A 23,445-nucleotide genomic window follows, 5' to 3' on the forward strand; every position below is an offset into this window, starting at 1 on the left:
CTGATCGCGAGCGTGGAAAATAAACCTCCCAGCTAAATTCTCAACGCGGGGAGGTCAGGTTTCTCATTGCGAGTGGTCACGTATGCTCGCGACCGCTCACGATGAGAAACTACCAGTCCGCGTTGGAAAGCTGCTGCTCGAGTAAAAATCTACTCGAGCGGCAGAAAACTACAGCTCGTATTGTGCAAGATGCCGTTTTCAATAATTGCACAGTGCCGGATGCATGTCCGCACTGTGAAATCATTGAAAACGGCATCTTGCACAGTGCGAAAATGCTACTACACAGTTTGTGTAGTACTACGCGTAGCTTGCGTAGTGTGAAGTGCACTTTCCGTAGCTTCGCGAAGCGCTACTTCGCAAACTACGCCCAGCCCAAATGTTAGTATGTTGTGTTCTGATGTGCTCTTTAATTACTACTGAGATGTCAGCAAATCCTGCAAGATTTCCAGCTGAATGCAGACCATACCTTGTAAGCCCCAAGTCAACAACCATTTACAACTGTATACAGTGGTAAAATATCTCCGCTGTAGATTTTTACCACTTCAGTCTAAAACTGTACCAGAGACTTTATATGATACGGCCACTTGGGTTTATGAAATTATAGCCAGCTTGAATTTCTTACACATGGCGCTGCTGATTATAATTTCTAATTACATCGAGGCAGTGATTGTTTGTTAGACATTTTAAAAGCATCATTGGTGGTTTATGATGCATATAAGGCGAGAGGAGGCCAAAAAGAGGCTGAGAATAAAGGAGCAGATAAGGCACAATGGAAAAGTGGGTTACATGCAAAGAGAGGGAATATGATGGAAAGGTAGGAAACAGGGTGAAAATTATATGAAGCAGGATAAAGGAGCAGAGAGATTGAGAGCGAAGCAGAAGACAATAGGGAAAGATTAAGAAAGGAGAGAGCCTCCAACCCTTTTTCTAACATAGGGCCTTATTTATATAGGCCGGCATCACTTCTGCTCCGCTGTTGCACCACTTTTAATGATGCAGTGGCGGCGTAAATAATGCACCATGTTGCGCCATATTTACGAAGTGAGGCATCTAGGCAGATGCGTCACTTCGTAAACCCCTGCGTTACATTATTCCTGCGTCAGGTATAATGTATGCATTGTGGACGGACCCCGACAAGAAAGGGTCATAGGAGCGGTGCAGTGAAATCTATGAGATTTCACTGCGCCACTTCTAGGACGCCAATGCGTCAAAACCATATGCCTGCCTCGCAGCAGGCATAAGGGTGATGCAGGCCTGTTCACATGGGGCTGATGCACCACCAAATATTGAATATGTGGCATGTGAATGCCCCACTTGGCACTTAAAAATATGCAATTCTGTGCATTTTTCTAAGGAATTGCAAATGACCATCAACTTGAAGTTGATGGTAATTTGTGATTCCTTAATGCAAAGTCGCATTCTGAGCATGCTTCTTGCATTGCATTTAGAGAATCACAAAATGCGATTCCCTAACTGCATTTGCAAAATAGTTAATAGCAAAAATTGTGATTACCTATTTTGCGAATGCCTTAGGGGTTGATGCATCCCAAAAGGCTATTTACCGGGCCCAAAGGGGCCGATTCTGCGAATCGGCCAGTTTGCGACTGGTAATTAGCTTGATGCATGTACCCCAATGTGCTTTAAATGCACTATCTGCCACCAAGTCTTCAATACATTCCTTTGTCTTCAGCACAACTGCAGTGAGGCAATTCAATTTCTTCATGAACTTATGTGTGTGTAAAAATGTTGGCCCTCATTGTGAGTGGCCAGAAAATGGTGTGATATTTACTGCACGTGATAAAATCTAAGTTGACATTTTATCGGTTGTGGTAAATAGCAGCCAATTACAACTTTCTGGGAAGTAACAGGAGGATTTTGGTGCTTGCTAAAACTAAATCAGCATGTTCCGGAAAATTCTGAGCGTTTTTCCCCCTACAAATATTGGCAGGTTTGACCTGACAGGAGTTACTACTCATATTGCAATTTACGGGGAAGCTTGTAATGAGGTCCTTTCTGTTCCTGTTCCTGACACCCTGCTGTGGAGTCCCATATTGTAACTTATTGTCCAGGAATACACTTTGGGGTAGTTTCATACATTTTTCCCTGGGATAGCTTCACAAAAGTGACGCTAACCAGAACAAAAGGTTTTTGGGGGGAATTTACTTTCCAGTGCAAAATGTGTTTTGCTCTATAAAGTACCCTAAAAGTATTGCATAGTAGCACGAAGCACTGCTTTGCATTACTTAGCAACAAGGGGGCATGACATGGGTGAATCACGATGGGCAATCCCATGCACCCACCCATGCCTTTTGATGCAAAACTCTATCTACAAAGAATTGTAGACCGGGTTTTGCGCTAACATTTAACACCACTTCAAATGTCTTTATTTCTCCTTTATTTTCCGACTTTGCACGTGTGCTGCACTGTGCAGCACACATACAAAGTGGGAAAAGCGTTTAAACTTGTCTAAGCATGGTATTTTGTACCGGAAGGGTAGCCTTCCTGAACAAAACTCATGCTAGACTCCCGCACACACCCTAGTGCAATGGCGCTAAGGTGTGTCCATGGCGCACAGCAGCTGAAATTAGCGCTGGCGAAAGGGAAAGGGTAAGAGAGAGCCATATCCCTGTAAATACGGTGCTCTCATGCATGTTGCGTGTATTTTGTGAAAATCGTCCCCTATGAGTGAGACATACATGGGGGTATTCACGAAGAAATGTTGGAATAGGTAAGGTAGCATTGCTGTTGTATTCATTCCTGTATTCTTCTACTCCTTTAAATTTGCCCCAAAACATCTAAAATGGGGCTAAAATAAGAATATTTATATGCAAGTGAGAAAGGACCGTGTCCTCTTTGCACTTTTATTATTAGAGACTTGTGCATTATAATGGCGTTTAAGACTACATACAAGAGAACTCCTTACCGTAAATACGTTTGTGAAGTGGTCCCCATATGTTTACATCCACGTTTATGGTGCAGATGTTTATATTCTTGAGTACATCCTTAGAAGATGTGAGGATTTAACGACACACTGTTTAGTAGGCTTTTTTTCTGGCTCTAAAGAGCCATATATAACAGCGGTGTTGTTGTCATCTCCAGGTTTACCAACACTTGTTTTTCCCCCTTGCAGACAGCACAGTAACCCCCACATGCATCAAAGGTTTTTGGAATCGCAAACGGTGCGAATCGGAAAATTCGGCCGTTTGCGATTCCAAAATCACTTTTTGCTATGCATGAAACTTTTAGGAATTCTTTGCACTTCTAAAAAATGCGTTTGCATTTAAGGAATCGCATGTGTGCGATTCCTTAAATGCAATACATCATTTTTTTTAAAATAGCGAATTTTGAATTTGGAAGTGCAAATTAACACGAGGTTGACCTTCGTGTTAATTTGCGAAAATTTTAAAAGAAGCAAAAAAATGCATTTTTTAAACTTGCATGTTACAGACACACATGTCCTTAGGACATGTGTGTGTGAAACATGCACTTGAAAATACATTTCAGGGGTGCAGGGGGGGGTCGATTCGCAATTAAGGAATTGCAATTTCCGAGAATTAAGAAATCCTAAAAACTTTTAGGATTTCTTGATGCATAGGATTTTGCATTTCCTAAATAGCGATTCCTTAATTTTCGCTATTTAAGAAATGCAAAATCCTAGATTGATGCATGTGGGCCTAAGTTCCATGTCACAAAGTGCAAAAATAAATCCCAGACATCATTAGAACTGAAGTCTAAAAAAATTGACCTGCAGTGACCATCATAGATTGCAGTCTTTTGGAGAACTTTTAGGATTGAACTATAATGGCGCTGTAGTTACTCTTAACTTACCACATTTTCTAAGCCAATTTTATTCAGTTCATTGGGCTTAGATTTAACACACTTTGTGAAAATTACAGAACATTGCCTACACAAACTGAATTAAGCCAGGAGAGGAACAGTGTAACTAATTGAGTGATTAAAGTTAACTGAAGTTGTAAAACACAAAGTCTCACAATGTTTTCTAACATATACGTTTTGTGCTCAGTTAAAACTCAATTTAGATCTGTAATGTGTGCTGTAAAAGGCAGCAATTTTGGTTTAATCTAACTGTGCTAAAAAAAGTTACTTGAAACTCTTTCAATCTTAACTTGTACTGATTTCTTATCCACTTTGCCTGTAATTTCTTCCGTAACTTCAATTATTGATAATTGGCCATAATATTAATGGATTTCCTTGCTACCACTCTGTCTGCCCTTCTTGCACCCTTCATATGTAAAGGATACCTGTCTGGATTGAACGTGTCTGGTTCTGGCCAATACTCGGGATCCCGGTGCAGCGGATATACCGGGATCAATACCACCACTCCTTCTGGGATTGTCACACCATTCACTTCCACGGTCTTCTTACAGACTCTTTCAAGTCGTCCTCCAGGAGGGTACATTCTGAGGGTCTCGTTAATTGCCATCTCCAAGTACTCCATCTGCATCAGAGCATCATATGTGGGAGGAGCCTACAGTTAATGGAAAATATCATAGATTAGAGGTGAAACACTGTACGTGATATACAGTTTTCCTATTTTACACAAATACGTCACCCATAGAGTGCAAGCAATCTTATTACTTAATCATCTGTTCAATACAGCACTTTTGATGTATAGGCATTCCCTCTTGAAGTGGACGATTCACAAATCTGATGCCTTCCCCCTTCTGGGTCATTCATCTTTGCACCAGTTTTAAAAGATTTACCAAACCTTGTCCATACACATCTACACACACCTTCTATTTCCTAAGCACGGCTTCTAAAACAAGCATTAGCCTACTGTTTTCTTAGGAGCTTGGGAGCTACCACCATTGACCTTTGAGTTGATTGGCTTAAGAAAGATGGAAACAAATATTTGTTGTGTAGATGTTATGTAGACAGTGGGCCCTTGAGCACATAACTTAATTTAAATGTAAAGGGTTCAAATGAGCAAAATCTATGGCCAACCAATAGTTCACACGTGACAACTGAAGTGCCACTGCAAAACACTAATACAGCAATAGAAGAACATGAAATTTCCCTTGATTGAAAGTAATACCATATTCATTACTGCAAGTACAAATAGGTCATTCTTAGCAGCTTCACTTTCTGTCCCTCCTTGCCAAAACTGAAAAACTTGTCACAAGGACTCTATAGAATCTTTAAGGAGGTGATGGGATCTCCATACTATAATAACCCTCTTTGGTCCCCTCCCAAAAGATCTTAAATTGAATCCCCTCATTTAAATCCAACAAGTAGTAAAATGTGAAAAATGAATCTCCTTAAAATATTTGCAAAATCTACTTTCCCAATATGAGTATGCCAGCAATGGCACCCTTTGTCTCCACACACATACAAAGCCTGCTAAATCATTGGTCATCCTATCCAGGCTCTGCTAACTACTGGATATAGTGAGGCGAACCCTGCAGTGACTTACCTAGCGCTTTCCCACTCCGCCCAAGACTCAAAGTCACAGAGGCACACTGCCCTTCCTCTGAGGCACGCCAAGCGGCTCTCTGCGATGATAGCCACATGTAAGGCACACACCTTATCACCAACATGGGGAGAGTCCGAGACCCTAAACCTCCCCCAACGCAAACCAAGACGGACCAGTTCATGACTAATAATCCTGGGGTGGTGAGTGGGCCCACAGACAAACTGCCCCCTGAGGCTGTGGATCTTAACACCATACTACAGACCATCAATGCCTCCCAAGCCCCGGTCGAGAGTAAAATTGGAGAAGTCCGGATTGACAAGGCTCCTATTCGACAAGACCTCTGCGAAGATATGGCCCGGATTGCGGAGACTGAATCTCGCATCTCTTCAGTCGAAGATCACATCAGCCAACTGAAGGAGCAAGTCACGCGCTTTCAATCCTACACCAATGAGCTAAACAAAAGAGCAAAAGATGTTGAAAATCAGTCGAGATGCAATAACCTCCACCTGGTGGGATTTTCGGAGGGCTCAGAACACTGCCAGATGTGTAACTTCATCGAACAATGGATACAATCCTGGATGCCAGAGGTCTCCGTCTCCACTTGGTTTGCGCTCTCTGGCCCCAAGACCCCCACCCCCACAGGGAGCACCGCACATGCCATCATCGCCAGGATCCTCAACTTCAAAGATAGAGACCTTATCCTCAGTGAGGCACGCAACCACAGATCTCTATCGTATCGAGGGCAGCCAATAATGATCTTCCCCGATTGTACACAGGAAGTCCAAACCCAAAGGCGATCATTGACTGAGGTGAAACGGAAAATGCGTGCTTTGGCCCGTCAATATCGGCTGCTCTTCCAGGCACGCCTCTGGGTGGAGTTTCAGAACAAATCCCTCTTCTTTGATTCTTCTGAGGCGGCCTGGACTTGGATGACTGAGGAATGACCAATAAGGGCAATTGCCTTGATTCCACCCAAGAGAACTCGAGGTGGAGACACCCAGGAGAGATCACTCAAGCCAGGTGGAAGAGGCACACGCTCCCGTAAAGGACAAGGAATGAGCTGGGCCAGATCGAATTCACCCACGAGCCCTGGACTACACCATAGAGACCATGCAGCGCTCGACCACTCCCAATCAATTCAAAGGTCCGAGCCTGTGGTCCGCTCGGAACCTGACAATGCCTCCTCCAAGGATCTCCATCTGGACTCAGCAGATTCAGACCTCTCTCAAAGCCCATCACTTCTCGGATGAACTCCTGAGCTGCCTGTATGCCATTCTGAGACGCTTGCAGTAAATGCTCTTGGAGATGACTTTCGCTGTAATTTTTACTTTCTCTCATAATGCAGCGATAAATATCTTTATGTAAGAGGGGTCCTTCAAGCAAACCCATAACCAAGCATTTTAGTTTGGTTCTCTTCCTTTAGTTCATTTGGGGCGGCAGATACTTCCATCCTTGAAGTATAGGGTGGGGCGGAGGGTCAGGGAAGGGGGGGGGGGGCGTTGTCCCGTGTTCCAGTTCTTCCGTTATGTTTACCACACCAACCACTTCCTTCAAAAGCAGATCGTTCTCAGACATTGCACATGGCCCAAGAGGGTGCTCACGGTTCCACAGTCTGCCCACAGTGTAGATAACTCCACACCCCGCTCATGCCATGCAAGTCTCCATCTGTGCCACTCTCCGCCATGCTTATAATGGCGGAGATTCTCTCCGCATACTGTCATGTAATGTTAATGGATTATTAGAAAAGGTTAAATGAACTGCAGTCCTGCGATATGCCCAATGCCAGGCAGCCGATATAATGATACTTCAAGAAACACCTTATGGGCACTTACTGCCACTTTCTAGCGGCTATGGTTACGATAGAGCCTGGAACTCTGGATTCACCCGGGGTTCACGAGGTGTAGCAATCCTCATGCGCCGCAATCTCCCCTTTACACCGATGATGACCACTACCGACCCCCAGGGATGCTTCATTGCCATTAGAGGATCCATAGGAGGAACTGCCCTCAACCTGCTCTCCATATACTCCCCTCCATCATTGCTCACTTCAACCCTAAAACGCACCACAGACCTTATCACCTCACTACCCCCGGGCTGACGATCATTGGTGGAGACTTCAACCCAGTTATGCACCCAAATCCCGACACCACAAGCTCATAATCTAACACAAGGTATGCCCACATGCCGTTCCTCACTAACTGGGCAAGCACACTTGCTGTATGTGACACCTGGAAAATTTGGCATCCCCCGACCAAACAATACACTCACGCATCCGCAGCGCATCATACACACATGCGCATTGACCATAACTTTATGCCTGAGCTAGACTGCCAGAAAATCAGACATATCACTATCCTTCCCAGGGATATCTGACCACTTGCCTATCATCCTGAGACTAGGGGACCCCCTGATACACTTCGTCCTATGTGGAGGTTCAATGCATGGTTTCTCCAACACAAAAACCTTAAAAAGGCTGTTGGAACAGAACTTCAACAATACTTTCTCACTAATTGTGATTCGGTCCCCTCCCCAAGAACTCTGTGGGAAGCCGGTAAAGCCTATATCTGCGGCTTTGCCAAGGGCCAACTCAAACTCAAGCGCCTATCCCAGGATGCTCTGGTCACTCTCTTAGAGGCCCAGGCGACTCTCCTCAAAAGCCGGACAGCTGCCCAGCTGGAAGGTACAGAAGAGAGGCAACTCAGGCACTTGGGGGAGGAAATAAAACAAGTCTCCATAGAAGCTGCCAAAATACTATGTCGATCCTCTGTAGCCAGGGTGTACGGATTGGGGGACAAGAATGGGAAACTTTTACATTGTTTGGCCACATATCCAATAGCCAATCGCATCATCTCTTGGATCATAGACTCGGAAGGCACCATTCATCGCATACCTTCGGTGATAGCCCAGACCTTCGCCGTCTATTAATCCAAACTGTACTCGAGGCAACAACCCAGAGTTCACTCTGTCAAGCTTGATCACCCAGACGCATCTCCAACACCCTCAGCTAAGCCAGGCTGAGGCACTAGACCTGGACCTTCATATTACCCTGGAAGAAATCTGTGATGCTATATCACGCTCCGCTCCAGGTAAAACCCCGGGTCCTGATGGTTTCCCTCAGGAATACTATACCTCCTACCGAGAGACAATTGTTCCGCACTTGTTAAACATCTATGAGGAAGCAGCCAAAAAGGTCCCCTTTCTACCTGAAACAGACGCCGCCATCATCATGGTAATCCCCAAAATGCAACCTCCCTCATTATATTGCACAGAATATCGCCCAATCTCCCTCATAAACATGGAAGTCAAAATCTTTGCCTCGATTCTGGCCCACCGCCTGAAACCATATCTCTCCAAATTGGTCCACTCCGACCAATTTGGATTCATACCATACCAGGGAACTAGACACTGCCTCAGACGCCTCCATGTAGCCATAGTGCACCGCCAATCACTAACCCCTTATTTAGCGCTTCTTCTTCTGGACTTTGAAAATGTGTTTGATTCCGTAGACTGGCAATATCTAGAGGACGTACTAATCGAGATGGGCATGGGCCAACACTTGTATAGCCTGGTCAAAGTACTATACTCTCAACCACAAGCACGAGTCCAAGTCAACGGGGCACACTCGGAGCTATTCTCCATTGAAAGGGGAACAAGGCAGCGCTGCCGCTTCTCACCGCTCCTTTTAATCCTAGTGATGGAGCCCTTGGCATGTCTTGTGCAATCTGATGATCGCATTCAAGGTTGGAGATGGCCAAATTCTGTGGAAGACAAAATCCCGATACACGCGGATGATGTCTTGCTCTTCTTGGCCGAACTGGCCCAATCGGGCCCTCGCTGCCTCCGGCCTCTGTACCTCTTTGGGCAGGTCTCTGGTCTGAAGCTAAATTCCAGAAAATCCGTCCTGGTCCCTCTCTACTTATCAAGAGACTGTTTCGATTGCAATCCACGATACCTATCAGAAGGCAATCATTCATATATCTGGGACTTTGGGTGGTCCTACTTCCTGATCTCGCTTTGCCACTTAACATCACCCCGCTGATTAAGACAGTCCAAGCTGAACTCCACAAATGGCAAGCACTTCCGCTTAATCCCCTGGGCAGAGTCACCCTCTTTAAAATGATGATACTCCCCAGGTTCCTCTACATGATCCAAAACACCCCATTTCAATTCTCATGGTCCTGGTTTAGGGAGCTTGACATTCTGACCACTAAATTTCTTTGCGGTGGACGCAAACCCCGTCTAGCCCTATCCCAGTGCCGGATTCCGTCCTTTGATGGTGGCATGGGCATGACCAATTTATATCTATATTATGTGACAACCCGCTTACTCACGCTACATGACTGGTTCAATGGTGGCTGGTCGGACCCAGCATTCAGACTGGAACTGGGCTAACTGGGTCTACCCAGGATCCAGACGATGATGTACGGGGGAACTATTCCCAGGACAATGCCAACGGTGATGCAGGCAGTTCTCTTGGCCTGGTGCGCCTTCCTGCTCCACACCCAATGGACAAGCAAACTGACCCAATACACTCCACTTTGGCAGGGGACTTGGCTTCAGGAGGTCAGCGGCATGGAGGGATTCTGGTCATGGGATCTCATTGGTATCTCGCAGCTTGGGCGAGCAACCACATGTGCACCTTTCAAAACCTACACACCCATTATTCCCTGCACCCCTCCAATTCTATAGATACCTGCAGCTATGTCACGCCCTCCACATACATGTACATCATGGCTCATCCCTACCAGAACATAGCCCCTAGAGGCACAAATTATGACAGGTAACCTGGGAAGGGGGGTGTATCTTGTATCTACCTCTCCATCACCAACACACCTAACACATTAGAATGGTTAAGAAATTTAAGGGAGCAATGGGTGGGACCTCTTAAAGAGGAAGACTGGAGAGACGCTTTAATGGCACCCAAAACAGTCACCACCTCTTCCAGACTCCGTCTGGTCCAGCTATACTATTTACATTCTGCCTACCTAACACCCAAGCGCCTTTTTAGAGCAGGTATGAGAGGCAAATGCTTTTTTACGTGCGCTGCGCTCATGACCAAGCAGACTTCTTTCACGTGGTATGGGCTTACCCTATCATTGGACGCTATTGGGACTCCAAAAAAAAGAGCTCACAGAGGTCATGGGCTGGGAAGTTCTGCATAACCCCTAAAATATACTCCTGGGAATCACGGACGGGCTAGATGGCTCCCGAGCTGACAAACAATTTCTTACTACCGCTATTATGGTGGCCAAGCAGGACATTGCGGCTAGTTGGATAAATCTGATACCCCCAGGCGTACCGAAATGGCGCAGAGGTGTTGACTGGTGCGCAGCACAAGAGAAACCGTTGTTCGAGGCCAGCGGGTGTCTGGCTAAATACCGGAAGGTCTGGGGCAAATGGCTGGGGCTGATAGAATGAATATATCCCCTTCTGAACGATGTACACTGTGTGGGAATCTGTGGGTTCATGTACTGCACACCTTCCTCCCCTAAACATGTCAAATGGAAATGTCAGACGACTGCTGTGGTATATTGTATTTTACTATGGCTGGTATTCTTTGTTTGAAAACCAAGAAAAATGTTTATCAAAAAAATATTATAAAGGTAATAGCTTTTTTATTACTACACTGTGTTGAATTTTATGGACTCGTGACAATAGACTTGTTTTGGTCAACTTTGTATTTAATTAATGCAGTGGTAGAATATACTTTGTATAGTTTACTCTAAATTGTATTTATGAGAAGAATAGTTACAGAGTTAGCATCTAGTGTAGCAAGTTGTACATGTTAGAGTAGTCTAGACCCACTTAGTATGCAGCAATGGAGTCTATCCACACACAGTTCTAATGCAACTACCATAGAAGTTGTATCAAAACTATTTAAAAGGAGTATGCAGCAGGGGATATCCCAAAACCTCAGTAGGCAGGCTCTCACAAGGATATGGTATGCCCTATGGAAGCTCTGGATGTTTGTTGGTGAAGCACATATAGCAGTGGCTATGTTTGCTTCTAAAAGGAATCACAAGGAACCTACAGATCCACAATCCAGAGTGTCACACTTATGGCCCAATTGGGCCTCTTGACAGTGACTGGCCCCTACAAACATGGCAACTCTATTGCTTGTTAATTCTCTATGAATACAAAAACATTGACTCATAGGCGAATATCCTACAAGTAAACTTTCACTGTACTTGCAATACAAACAAAGTATAGCATTTGTCGCCCTTCTAAACTCATCTATGTGGTATAAGCACAAAGGGTATGTTTGCAAATTTCACATCAGAGAAGTATATGCTAAAAGTCTGAAAATGCTCCTCTAGTAGCACATTTTACACAATCCAGCTACAGTGAAAACAGTTTTCCTCGATAATTACTGATATGTCAAAACGACTAGCTGTAAGAGGTGAGATTGCTGCAATATTCAACAGAAGAGAATGCGGGTAGAGTGATAAAATGAACTCTTTTTTTCATGGACTGAACAACATGGAAGAAAAAATAGTAGAAGTAATTTGGAAGTTAATATTTCCTCTATTTATGAATTGTTGTTAATACCCAACCCTTCTTTACCTTATTGGTACGATACCTAAATAGATGTAGGCTACCGTATAACATCTTGCCAATTAGCTTAATATTGGGCGGTAAATTCAGAGGTTATGTCCAACTGATGGATCTTCCTAACTCCCTCGGAACTAGTAAAACAGATCTCTGGTAGAATTTCCAGCCAACTTTACCGGATTACTGAATTCAATTTTCAGTTGCATCTAGTACTGCCTGCTAATATTGGCTCCTCGTAGATTTAGTTTCATCAATTTGATTTTTACCATTTTCATAGTGGATTTCCTTAACTAGGTCTTCATCATTAAATGAGCTATGTGATGTTTAGATTCATGAACTCAAACATCCTTAAGTATTTATCACACTCTCTTCTACTAATATCTTGCTCTATCAGAGATTCCATATAACAGCCACACTGAGTTTTTTTCTCGTTGTGTTTTGTTACTTGATATGATGTTTCTGGCATTTTGGTTTGCACTGGCTACTTTTTTCCAATGTGAGTTTAGAGACTTGAGCTGAACTAATGACAAATATATTTCTGAGTATGCTTCATATAACATATTGCATATTTATATAGCATCACTGCATATAACATTCATTGATGAAAACATTGAACCGTTGTTGAATTTGTACACATTCTTGACGGAATTATCTGTTTCCATGAGAATGCCAATGGTATCTTCGTAAAGTGTGTCAAATAAGCCACATGGACCTCTGACAAGCACCCATTCAGTGTTGCACCACTGTCAGTTTGCTCGGGACTTCTATACTTACATTTACTTGGACTATTGGCGTCATTACTGTTTTTGGATAAGAGTTACCAATAACAGATTTTTACATTTAAAAGGCTGCTTTACTGAAACATAGTTTCCCTCATTTGTTTTTTAAATGTACGTGCAATTTTGGTATAGCTGTAATTATTCCTCACCTCGATATTTGGGAGGCTGTGTTCTGCTTTGCATATACATGGCAAAATAGGCTAAAAAACTAAAATATCCAAAGGTCCACATTATAGTAACATTTTAGACATTATTAATTTCAAAATGAAACAGCATTTCCTAAAGTCTCCACTCCTGTCAAATTTCTGTAAGGAGTGGTGGAAAAGCACTAAATCAATCATTTTCGTTTCTGAGGTTACTGTGATGTCATAAATGTGGTCAAGTTCAGAAGATAAAGTACTGGGTTAATGTGTAGTGGAAACATTAATTTAGCCATTTTCAAGTCATTCCATTTAGGTTTTATCAGTTAAACCCTAATGATCACTTATAATTGAATCCATACGATCGGTTTTTGTTTTCGTCTTTGGTTTTCTCCATTTGATTATTCTGAAATTAAGTGGTAAAAAGATACAATTCTCTTACTCAATACTGGAAAAGTTACAACCAGATTTGGTGAAGCAGGAAAAAACATAGGGCGGATGATCCCCAGCACATTAGCTTCTCATTTTGGTTCCTACATGTAAGCTTCAGCTGAGGCAGTAGAAAAAGGTTTGGACAGATCAAGACCAGACTTTGCATGAGGACAGAAGCTTCTGCCATCTGGGTCCTTTTTGATTTTATATAAATGAATTCAGATGTTTTGCAAAGCTCTCTGGGCATTAGGGACACATTATCATTATCATAACTGCTCCCCTGAGTAATTTACACAATTGTGATCAGGGCATCAGGGTGGCTGTTAGCTGTCATAGTCCTTCTTCAACTATATTTTATGAGATTAAAAGAGGGCCAGGCAAGTGACACTTACTCACACTCAGAAAGGTACCAATGGCACCAGGCACTGCGTGACAATGTGTTTACATTTGAGTAGCTAAATTTGCCTATGCAAATTTTAAAACAAAATAAAACTACTTAGGCCACAAGTTAAAGGTGGATGGGAATGGAACATCCTCCAAACACCAGGAGATATCCTTTCACCCTTCCCCCATGTCCCTCAAAGTAGTCCCTTTAGCATCCTCCTTGGGCAGGTAACTTCGGCTCACCTTGTTTGGTAGGAGAGTATCTATCTCCTTTTGTACTTTCCGCTGAATATCAGGATGGGTAGCCAGGTTGTAGGACAGGAATGCCAGGGCGGTGCTGGTGGTCTCAAAGCCAGCCAATATGAAGATCATGGATTGGGCCAGAATTTCACTATCAGATAGTGCTGTGGAAAGAAGATCAACAGGAAAGTGAGATACAAAGAGTGAGTTAGTGAATATGCTGTGCTTTATTATGTTAGGATGTTTTATGTTGTTCTGTGCTGCACTGTGCTGTGTTATTATATGCTGTATAATGTTATGCTGTGCTATGTTATGCTAAGGTGTTATGTTGGGTCATGCTGTGCTATGGTGTGCTATTCACGTGTGTGATGTGATGTGTTGGGCACAGCTATACTTTGTTATGTTATAATATGTTGCCGTGCTATTCTATGGTATATAAGGGTGTGTTATGTTGTATTGGGAAGTGCTATGCTTTGTCATGCTGTGCTATGCTGTATCATGTTAGGATGTGTTATGTTACAGCATGTTATGGTCTGTTAAGGTGTGTTGTGTGATGTGCTGTACTTTGTTGTTTTAGGGTGTGTTATGTTGTGTCATGCTGTACTATGCTGTTTTGTTATGTTGTTCATGAGTTATGTTGTGTGATTGTGTGCTGCATTATGTTAAAGTGTGTTACTTTTTTGCTATGCTGTATTGTTCTGTGTTATAATGTGGTGTAATATGTTGTGTCATGCAGTGATATGCTGTGGTATGATGGGATCCGTAGGCTGCTCTGTTTGCTTGCCACAGCCCCATCCTGATTGTGCAAGAGGTGAGGTTGTTTTATCGGGAGGATGTTCTTTTAATAAAACCATTGCTGCTTTACCTCTCCATCTGAATGAAAGAAGAAAGTAGCTTTACTAAACTGATAATACTTGATTGTTTAAAACTGGATTATGCTTTTTGCATTCCATGGCTGGCCTATATAGTTTCCACGTTTCAGACTGTTTTTAATTTGGCAGTGGGGGCGGAGCCAACCCAAGTATTACCATTAAGTAAGAGTCACATTAAGGCCACTTTTTCTCTGCGTAGGTCTGAAGCTAGACTTTGTGAAGAAACAAAGAAAACGACGGTTGCTGTGTATATGTCCTTGGAGGAAAGGGAGGGGTGTCAGGAGTATTTGATGTGTGTTAAAAACAACCAACACACGTATGTCCTAAATAGATTTAGAAGTGGCATGGGGCATGTTAGAACTGGCTATTTCTGATAGGCTAAGGCTGACGCCAAAGCCAGGCAGAAACCACCATTCTAGTCAGGGCAAGGGAGTCACACGCCAAGATAACCCCTGCTCACCCCCTTGGTAGCTTGGCCGAGCAGTAAGGCTAAACTCGGAGGCAATGTGTAAAGCATTTGCGCCAGTACACAACAGCAACAACATCCTAGGCACACCACAAAAGGAACTCCACACAAGGTTATATAAAAATTACTTCTGTATTGTCAAAATCACATCAAATAGAAATCACACATGTACATTGTGCCAACTGGCACGGGCAATATTCATAAGGGATTATTTACAGGACAGGGCCACATGGGCCACTGTCAAAATCAACACTTTTAGAAATAGAAATACTGTCAGAAATTAGAATAAAAGGATATAAAGTCACTGTAGCACAAAGTAACAGTTATAAATCACAACCAGTATCTACTGGTAACATGTAAGTACCACCTACGCAACCCTAACCACCTTAGGAGAATGTCACGCAGGGAACCAGGACCTCACTAGGACCACCTGTATTAGAAAGAACAACCACCTAAGAATAAAATACATTTAGGGGTATAAACAAGAACACATTACCCATGATGCATGAAACACATTCAGAGGAGTAGTAAAGGAAAACACATGATGCCTAAAAACATTCAGAGGTGTACGGACAACCACCTAAGTATCACACAGCCTTTAGGGGTCTAGGAAAGAACACATTACACATGATGCATAAACCTACACATTCAGCGGTGTTAAGAACAAAGCACATGATGCATCACAAACACATTCAGAGGTGCAGTGCTAGGAGACACATGACGCCTAAAACATTCAGAGGTGCAGCGCAGGGAAAGAAAGACACAACTCAATAGCGCAAAGACACATGATGCCTAAAACATTCAGAGGTGCAAGGAAAAACCACACAATTGCGCAAAACCTTACATAAGCCACCACCTGTGGCAGTCCCTAGGCCAACTGGCCTTGTTGGGGCTAGGACGCCCTGTGTCTCAATGTCAGGGGCCTAAACGGTGCAGGTGCCCACTACTTGCTGGGCACCTGTGGACATCCCAAAACCTAAACGGTGCAGCTGCCCACTAATTGCTGGGCAGCTGGGGAACTTCAAACTGCGACTGGGTCCTCACTGACCCTTAGGCGCGAACTGCGCCCACTGCTGGAGCCACACAGGCTCCAAACGTTGGAGCCACACAGGCTCTTAAAACACTCGTGTCCCCTAAGGCCACAGACTCTGTGCAACGCTGGGGCGGTCCACTGCCAGCCGGGACCGCCCTGTCTCCCACCACCATCTTGGGGCTTCGCACTGGCATGGCTCCTCATGGAGCCCTTGAGGCTCTGAAAGTACCTCCTGAGCCCTTCGTGGGCTAAACATAGCCAAATGCCCCCACGAGCCTCAGAGACTCGTCAACGCGGTGGGGCGGCCCACTACCATCCGGGGCTGCCCTGACTCAGTGCCTCCAAGCTGGCCCCAAAACAATCCACAGGCTCCCTCGTGAAGCCGAACAGCACTGCCCCCCGCACTACCCGGCCCAGCCCTAAATTACCGGGCCTCGGGCGGGGCTTCTCCCCATCGCGGGACTCCTCGGGGGCAGCAGGCGGGGCTCCTCTTTCTTCACAGGAGCCTCGCTGGGACATCGCCGCACTGCCTCTTCTGCCAGCGGCGGTAGCGCATGGCGGGGCTCTCCCTCCTCATGGGAGCCCCGCCTTCACAAAAGCGCCCGCGTCGCCGTTCACCCGGTCCCCCATCTCGGGACCAGGACTCGAGGTGGAGCCGTCGTGGCTCCGAGACAGCTTGTCTCCTCTCTCGCTGCAGTGCTCCCTCGGCACACGGGAGCCTTGTTCACCGGCACATGCTTCTTCTTCCCCTGGGCTGCGAGGCGGGACTTCCGGACGGTCGCGCCAGGATTGGCTGCCCGGCCAACCACTTCCGGGTCGCTGCGGGCAGCGCAGCAGCCTCGCTTAGGCAGGCGGGGAATCACTTCACTTAGGGGTGGGCTCCCTCGAGGTGAATTTTTTGAAAGTTAAGACTAGCGGCATGGCCGCGGGGCAAATGCCGGGTGGGCACCGGCTTCAACAAATAAAGCGCTCCCCAAGTGCTAAAGGAAATTTAAAGCGCTCCAGGCGCTAAAATAGCAAGTCAAGTGCTTCCAAGCGCTACAACCGAAAAATAAAGCGCTCCTAGCGCTAAAAGGCAACCAAAGGTCACCAGTCCAGCAAAAAGTACAATTAAAGCGCTCCTCAGGCGCTAGTGCCCCAAAAGTCTTCCACAAAGTCCTTCAGGAAGGTGAAGCAAAGGGGACCCAGTAAAAGGGTCTCCAGAGTCCAGGAAAACAGCAGGAATCCAGGGCAAAGCCAAGTTCCCCCCTCAGCCCAGGCAAGGCAGAGGGGTCCCCCAGAAGTCCTCCAGGCATCCAGGGGCTGGGCAGCGCCCGCCCCTGGTAGATTCAAGTCAGCAACAAGAACAATTTGGAAGGGGACACAGCCCCTTCTTATCCAGAGAAAAGTCTTTGAAGTCTTTGTGCAGGCAGTGTGAGAACCAGCTAGAACTGGTTATAGGGAAATCTCTTCAGAGTCAGGGACAGAGGTGACAGTCGCCCAGCGGGGAGGTGGAGCCAGCATTGTGGTCAGGCAGGCACAGCCCTTCACTATCAGGTGCTATCTCCTCCCACTTCCCTGGCAGCAGATGCTGCCTTTCATCCACGGGAGACTCAGACAACCTCCTGGGGCTCCCCAGCCCCTGTCATACACAATCATGCCGCATACACCATTACGCAGCATTCAATCTCACGAGTTCGCACATATCAAACTCGACCCTGCACTCCCCACACATCAGGAACTACCATGGGCATACATATTCCCCATTCATTCCTATGGGAGGGCAGGTCACTCACCACACATACACAGAGAGCTCACGCACTTTACACTGTACCACAGTGAAAAAGTGCGCAGAGGCCTAAAATCACCAACACCAGGTCCCAGAGACAGGCTAGGAAAAAGCAAAAAGTTTCGGGGTGAACCTGCCAAAAAGGGCCAGGTCCAACAGTGCACCATTTGGTTTAATTTCCAAAGATGAATGCCTGTACCCCTGACAAAACCCCTTGTACCTGTGATGAAATGAGTAAGCAGAGCACACATGTAGGAAGGTAGATGCCTGACTATGGTTGCCCCCAACTTTTTTCCTGGTGTTTTGCTGGTTTTCTGACTTAGTTGACCTGGGGCCCTGCCATTCAGGACCCCAGGCCTACTGCTCTCTCTGTAAAATGGATTCCATGTACCTTAGGTACATATCTAAATTGGATACTGAGCCACCTTATCAGTCCCTGTACAGTGTACCTTAGGTACCCAGGGCATAGGTGTACCCAGGGCCTACCAGGGGCTGCAGCATGTATTATGCCACCCCTGGCTGGCCATCCAAATCTGACACAACTGGCTGCTTGACAGCTGGGGCAAGGTGGTGTAATCACCCTTTGCTTTAGATATCGTATACCTATATCTAACCCTAAAAATGGACGCACAGATCTCCTATCAGTCACTCCTATGGCAGGCCTTAACAATCCTGAAGGCAGAGTGCTTGGAATCGTGTGAGATGGTGCTCTGGCATGAGCTGAGCCTGTCTGCGGCTTTCGGGATCTATCCCTTAGCCGTTTCCATGATATCGCATACCATATACTCTTAAGTGCATTATAATCCTCGCGGTTATGTGCCAACTCTGGTATCGCTTTATCAAAACATGTCGAGTAAGGTGTCATACGAATTGGAATACTAACCCCTCGCCAATTCTGGCGACGGGGTTAGCATTCCACCCTTCTAGAGGGACACGACATGTATGTAACCCCTAACCCCGGTTAAAGTCAGACAGAGCCTTAGCATCCACAAAATGGATGCTGCCACCGAGACACGAGTCTGCCCTCCTGCTGCTGGGAGTCCTCCCAGAGCAGGAGATAAGGACAAAGGGTTTCCTGCCAGGGGCGGTGCCAGCACCGTCCCAGACAGGGTTTTGTGTATTGTAGGTAGGCAGGGCTTTAGAGGAAGGTGACTGCAAGTGGCACCCCGGTGCTCACTGTGCATAGGCCGGCTGAAACCAGTTCCAGGGGCACTCCAGCCCCTGGCCTGGGGAAAGCCCGCCAAGGAAGTGGGTGTAACCACCCCCCTCCTGGTCCCACCCATAGGGCAGGACCTAGTCGCGTGCCAGCCCCCTTTTACAGGATAAAGGTAGGAACTGGCCCCCTTCCAAATCAGATCATCTTTGAATCCTGAAACTACTTTCCACGAAAGGAACTCAAGACTTCTTCCTAAGATTTCTCCCTTGTGACTAAGGAGTAGTCACCCTGCATCCGCAGGCACCATCTACAGAACACTGCGGTCTGCTGCAAGTCCTTCCTCCGGAATCCGAATGCCCAGCTCGACGAGAACCGGCTTCCCTGGCACCTCTGACCTCTACCTACATCATCAGTCACGCTGAGATTCGTGGGTGTGACGAGACCTCGAGGGACCGGCCATCTTCAAGACTGCACGACTTCTGAACAACCAGCCCGCCGAGTGAATTCCTGGTGAGTGCTTTGGGGTCCGAGAAGCCCCCACCCTGAGCAGCTCCAGCACCGAAGAGCAGCCCCCCAGCATCCCACCGCTGCCACCAATGTGAGAAGTTGGCCTGATGTGCACTGCTCACTATTCTAGTGATCACTATATATCAGTCCAAACAACCCTTATTGATGATTGGTTGTAAGTCAACCTTATAGACCAGCTATCCTAGTAGCATGGATACGAGCAGTCTAAGGCTAAAACAGCTGGCTTAACACGCCCTCTAGAGTCTTAGCCTTAGACTGCTCGTATCCATGCTACTAGGATAGCTGGTCTATAAGGTTGACTTACAACCAATCATCAATAAGGGTTGTTTGGACTGATATATAGTGATCACTAGAATAGTGAGCACTGCACATCAGGCCAACTTCTCACAACACAGCACTTTAATTTATTCTGTAAGTTTTATAAGGCGCTACAATGCCAATATTGGAAACCCGTTTTTATTATGCAGAATCCAAGAATCTACAAAGATGCACTGATATTTCTGCTTGCCTGAAACAATCAATTTGTGTTTTAGTGTTGCCCATTTTATTGTAAAAGCTATTTATTTAAGGAAATGTATTGTGTTAGATTCCGTCCGGGGTTTATGATTGTTATGTGATGATATCTTAAAGGATTTTATTGTTCTGCGAATTATATTATTTGAATTGCCTTTTAATTGTATGTACTTTTATGGCAGTTTATACGTGCCGAATGAAGTTCTTGCATTGAAATTAATTGATAGGGTCCCTAAAGTTTGGTCATGCTGTGCTATGTGAGGGTGTGTTGTGCTATGCTATCCTGTGTTATGTTAAGGTCTGTTATGTTCACACAAAAGGAAGGTGCACTGGATAGAAGTCAATCAGGAGACACAATTGTAGTCCAAAAAAGTTTCTTCTTTTTATTTAATCTTGTTCGTTTTAAAACCGGCACACAACCAACTCATTTCGTTCCCTAGTGCCACGGGAACTTAGTCAGGGCTTTCTGAAAGTATCAATTAATATATGGAAAACTGGAATATTTCAAGATCGGTCAAATGCAGATGTTCCCAAGCACGTGTAGGATTCAATGAATATCGAGCGGTCCACGTAATTCTGGATCAACAAGACAGGTTTCAGAATGGCTCACATAGATTAAAGCAATACTTCTAAAAGGTTTCTCACTTTGCCACTGGATTCAAGCAAGCCGGGCTGCGGACGGCTGGAATGCCAGAAACCGGTCCTCGGAAGCTTGTTTCCGGTCCAGGGAAGACATAGCTTGGCAGTTCGGGCTGGACTGTTCCCATGAGGCACAGGGTCAGACTGATTTGCATATAGCCATGTCTGAACTGGGGTGGCAGAGTGGGCTAAAGAACGGTGATGGATTAAACCCTGATCTTCTGACTGGGTGTGAGTGTTTGATTGATTCAGATGCTCCGTCCATCACCACCCCCTTTTGTACCGCTTTTGGCCGCCATAAGTGTGGCAGGGTATGCTCAGACATGAGTCCCTTGCTCACTTAGCCACTGGATTCAAGCAAGCCGGGCTGAAGACGGCTGCAATGCCAGAAACCGGTCCTCGGAAGCTTGTTTCCGGTCCAGGGAAGGCATGGCTCGGCAGTTCGGGCTGGACTGTTCCCCTGAGGCACAGGGTCAGACTGATTTGCATATAGCCATGTCTGAACTGGGGTGGCAGAGTGGGCTAAAGAACGGTGATGGATTAAACCCTGATCTTTTGACTGGGTGTGACTGTTTGATTGATTCAGATGCTCCGTCCATCACCACCCCCTTTTGTACCGCTTTTGGCCGCCATAAGTGTGACAGGGTATGCTCAGACATGAGTCCCTTGCTCACTTTGCCACTGGATTCAAGCAAGCCGGGCTGAAGACGGCTGCAATGCCAGAAACCGGTCCTCGGAAGCTTGTTTCCGGTCCAGGGAAGGCATGGCTTGGCAGTTCGGGCTGGACTGTTCCCATGAGGCTCAGGGTCAGACTGATTTGCATATAGCCATGTATGAACTGGGGTGGCAGAGTGGGCTAAAGAACGGTGATGGATTAAACCCAGATACTTTGACTGGGTGTGAGTGTTTGATTGGTTCAGATGCTTCGTCCATTACCACCCCCTTTTGTACCGCTTATGCTCAGATGTGAGTCCCTTGCTCACTTTGCCACTGGATTCAAGCAAGCCGGGCTGAAGACGGCTGCAATGCCAGAAACCGGTCCTCGGAAGCTTGTTTCCGGTCCAGGGAAGGGATGGATTGGCAGTTCGGGCTGGACTGTTCGCATGAGGCACAGGGTCAGACTGATTTGCAAATAGCCATGTCTGAACTGGGGTGGCAGAGTGGGCTAAAAAACGGTGATGGATTAAACCCAGATCTTTTGACTGGGAGTGAGTGTTTGATTGGTTCAGATGCTCCGTCCATTACCACCCCCTTTTGTACCGCTTTTGGCCGCCATAAATGTGGCAGGGTATGCTCAGACGTGAGTCCCTTGCTCACTTTGCCACTGGATTCAAGCAAGCCGGGCTGAAGACGGCTGCAATGCCAGAAACTGGTCCTTGGAAGCTTGTTTCCGGTCCAGGGAAGGCATGGCTTGGCAGTTCGGGCTGGACTGTTCCCATGAGGCACAGGGTCAGACTGATTTGCATATAGCCATGTCTGAACTGGGGTGGCAGAGTGGGCTAAAGAACGGTGATGGATTAAACCCAGATCTTTTGACTGGGTGTGAGTTTTTGATTGGCTCAAATGCTCCGTCCATTACCACCCCCTTTTATACCGCTTTTGGCCGCCATAAGTGTGGCAGGGTATGCTCAGACGTGAGTCCCTTGCTCACTTTGCCACTGGATTCAAGCAAGCCGGGCTGAAGACGGCTGCAATGCCAGAAACCGGTCCTCGGAAGCTTGTTTACGGTCCAGGGAAGGCATGGCTTGGCAGTTCGGGCTGGAATGTTCCCATGAGGCACAGGGTCAGACTGATTTGCATATAGCCATGTCTGAACTGGGGTGGCAGAGTGGGCTAAAGAACGGTGATGGAATAAACCCAGATCCTTTGACTGGGTGTGAGTGTTTGATTGGTTCAGATGCTCCGTCCATTACCACCCCCTTTTGTACCGCTTTCGGCCGCCATAAGTGTGGCAGGGTATGCTCAGACGTGAGCCCCTTGTTCACTTTGCCACTGGATTCAAGCAAGCCGGGCTGAAGACGGCTGCAATGCCAGAAACCGGTCCTCGGAAGCTTGTTTCCGCTCCAGGGAAGGCATGGCTTGGCAGTTCGAGCTGGACTGTTCCCATGAGCACAGGGTCAGACTGATTTGCATATAGCCATGTCTGAACTGGGGTGGCAGAGTGGGCTAAAGAACGGTGATGGATTAAACCCAGATCCTTTGACTGGGTGAGAGTGTTTGATTGGTTCAGATGCTTTGTCCATTACCACCCCCTCTTGTACCGCATTTGGCCGCCATAAGTGTGGCAGGGTATGCTCAAATGTGAGTCACTTGCTCACCTTGCCACTGGATTCAAGCAAGCCGGGCTGAAGGCGGCTGCAATGCCAGAAACCGGTCCTCGGAAGCTTGTTTCCGGTGTAGGGAAGGCATGGCTTGGCAGTTCGGGCTGGACTGTTCCCATGAGGCACAGGGTCAGACTGATTTGCATATAGCCATGTCTGAACTCGGGTGGCAGAGTGGGCTAAAGAAC

General features: G+C 46.2%; 1 protein-coding gene across 1 annotated transcript in view; it reads right to left on the reverse strand.

Moving 5' to 3' along the window:
- The window catches only part of LOC144786057 (cytochrome P450 3A21-like), a 266,040-nt gene that overhangs the window by 51,614 nt on the left and 190,981 nt on the right, over positions 1–23,445 (reverse strand). Inside the window, exons 10-11 of the mRNA XM_078665003.1 lie at positions 13,965–14,125; positions 4,263–4,489 (exon numbers count right to left, since the gene is read on the reverse strand). Of these exons, the coding sequence (XP_078521129.1) occupies positions 4,263–4,489; positions 13,965–14,125 (388 nt within the window). The remainder of the gene's footprint in view (positions 1–4,262; positions 4,490–13,964; positions 14,126–23,445) is intronic.

Source organism: Lissotriton helveticus, chromosome 10 (assembly GCF_964261635.1).
Source record: "Lissotriton helveticus chromosome 10, aLisHel1.1, whole genome shotgun sequence".
Lineage (NCBI taxonomy): Eukaryota > Metazoa > Chordata > Amphibia > Caudata > Salamandridae > Lissotriton > Lissotriton helveticus.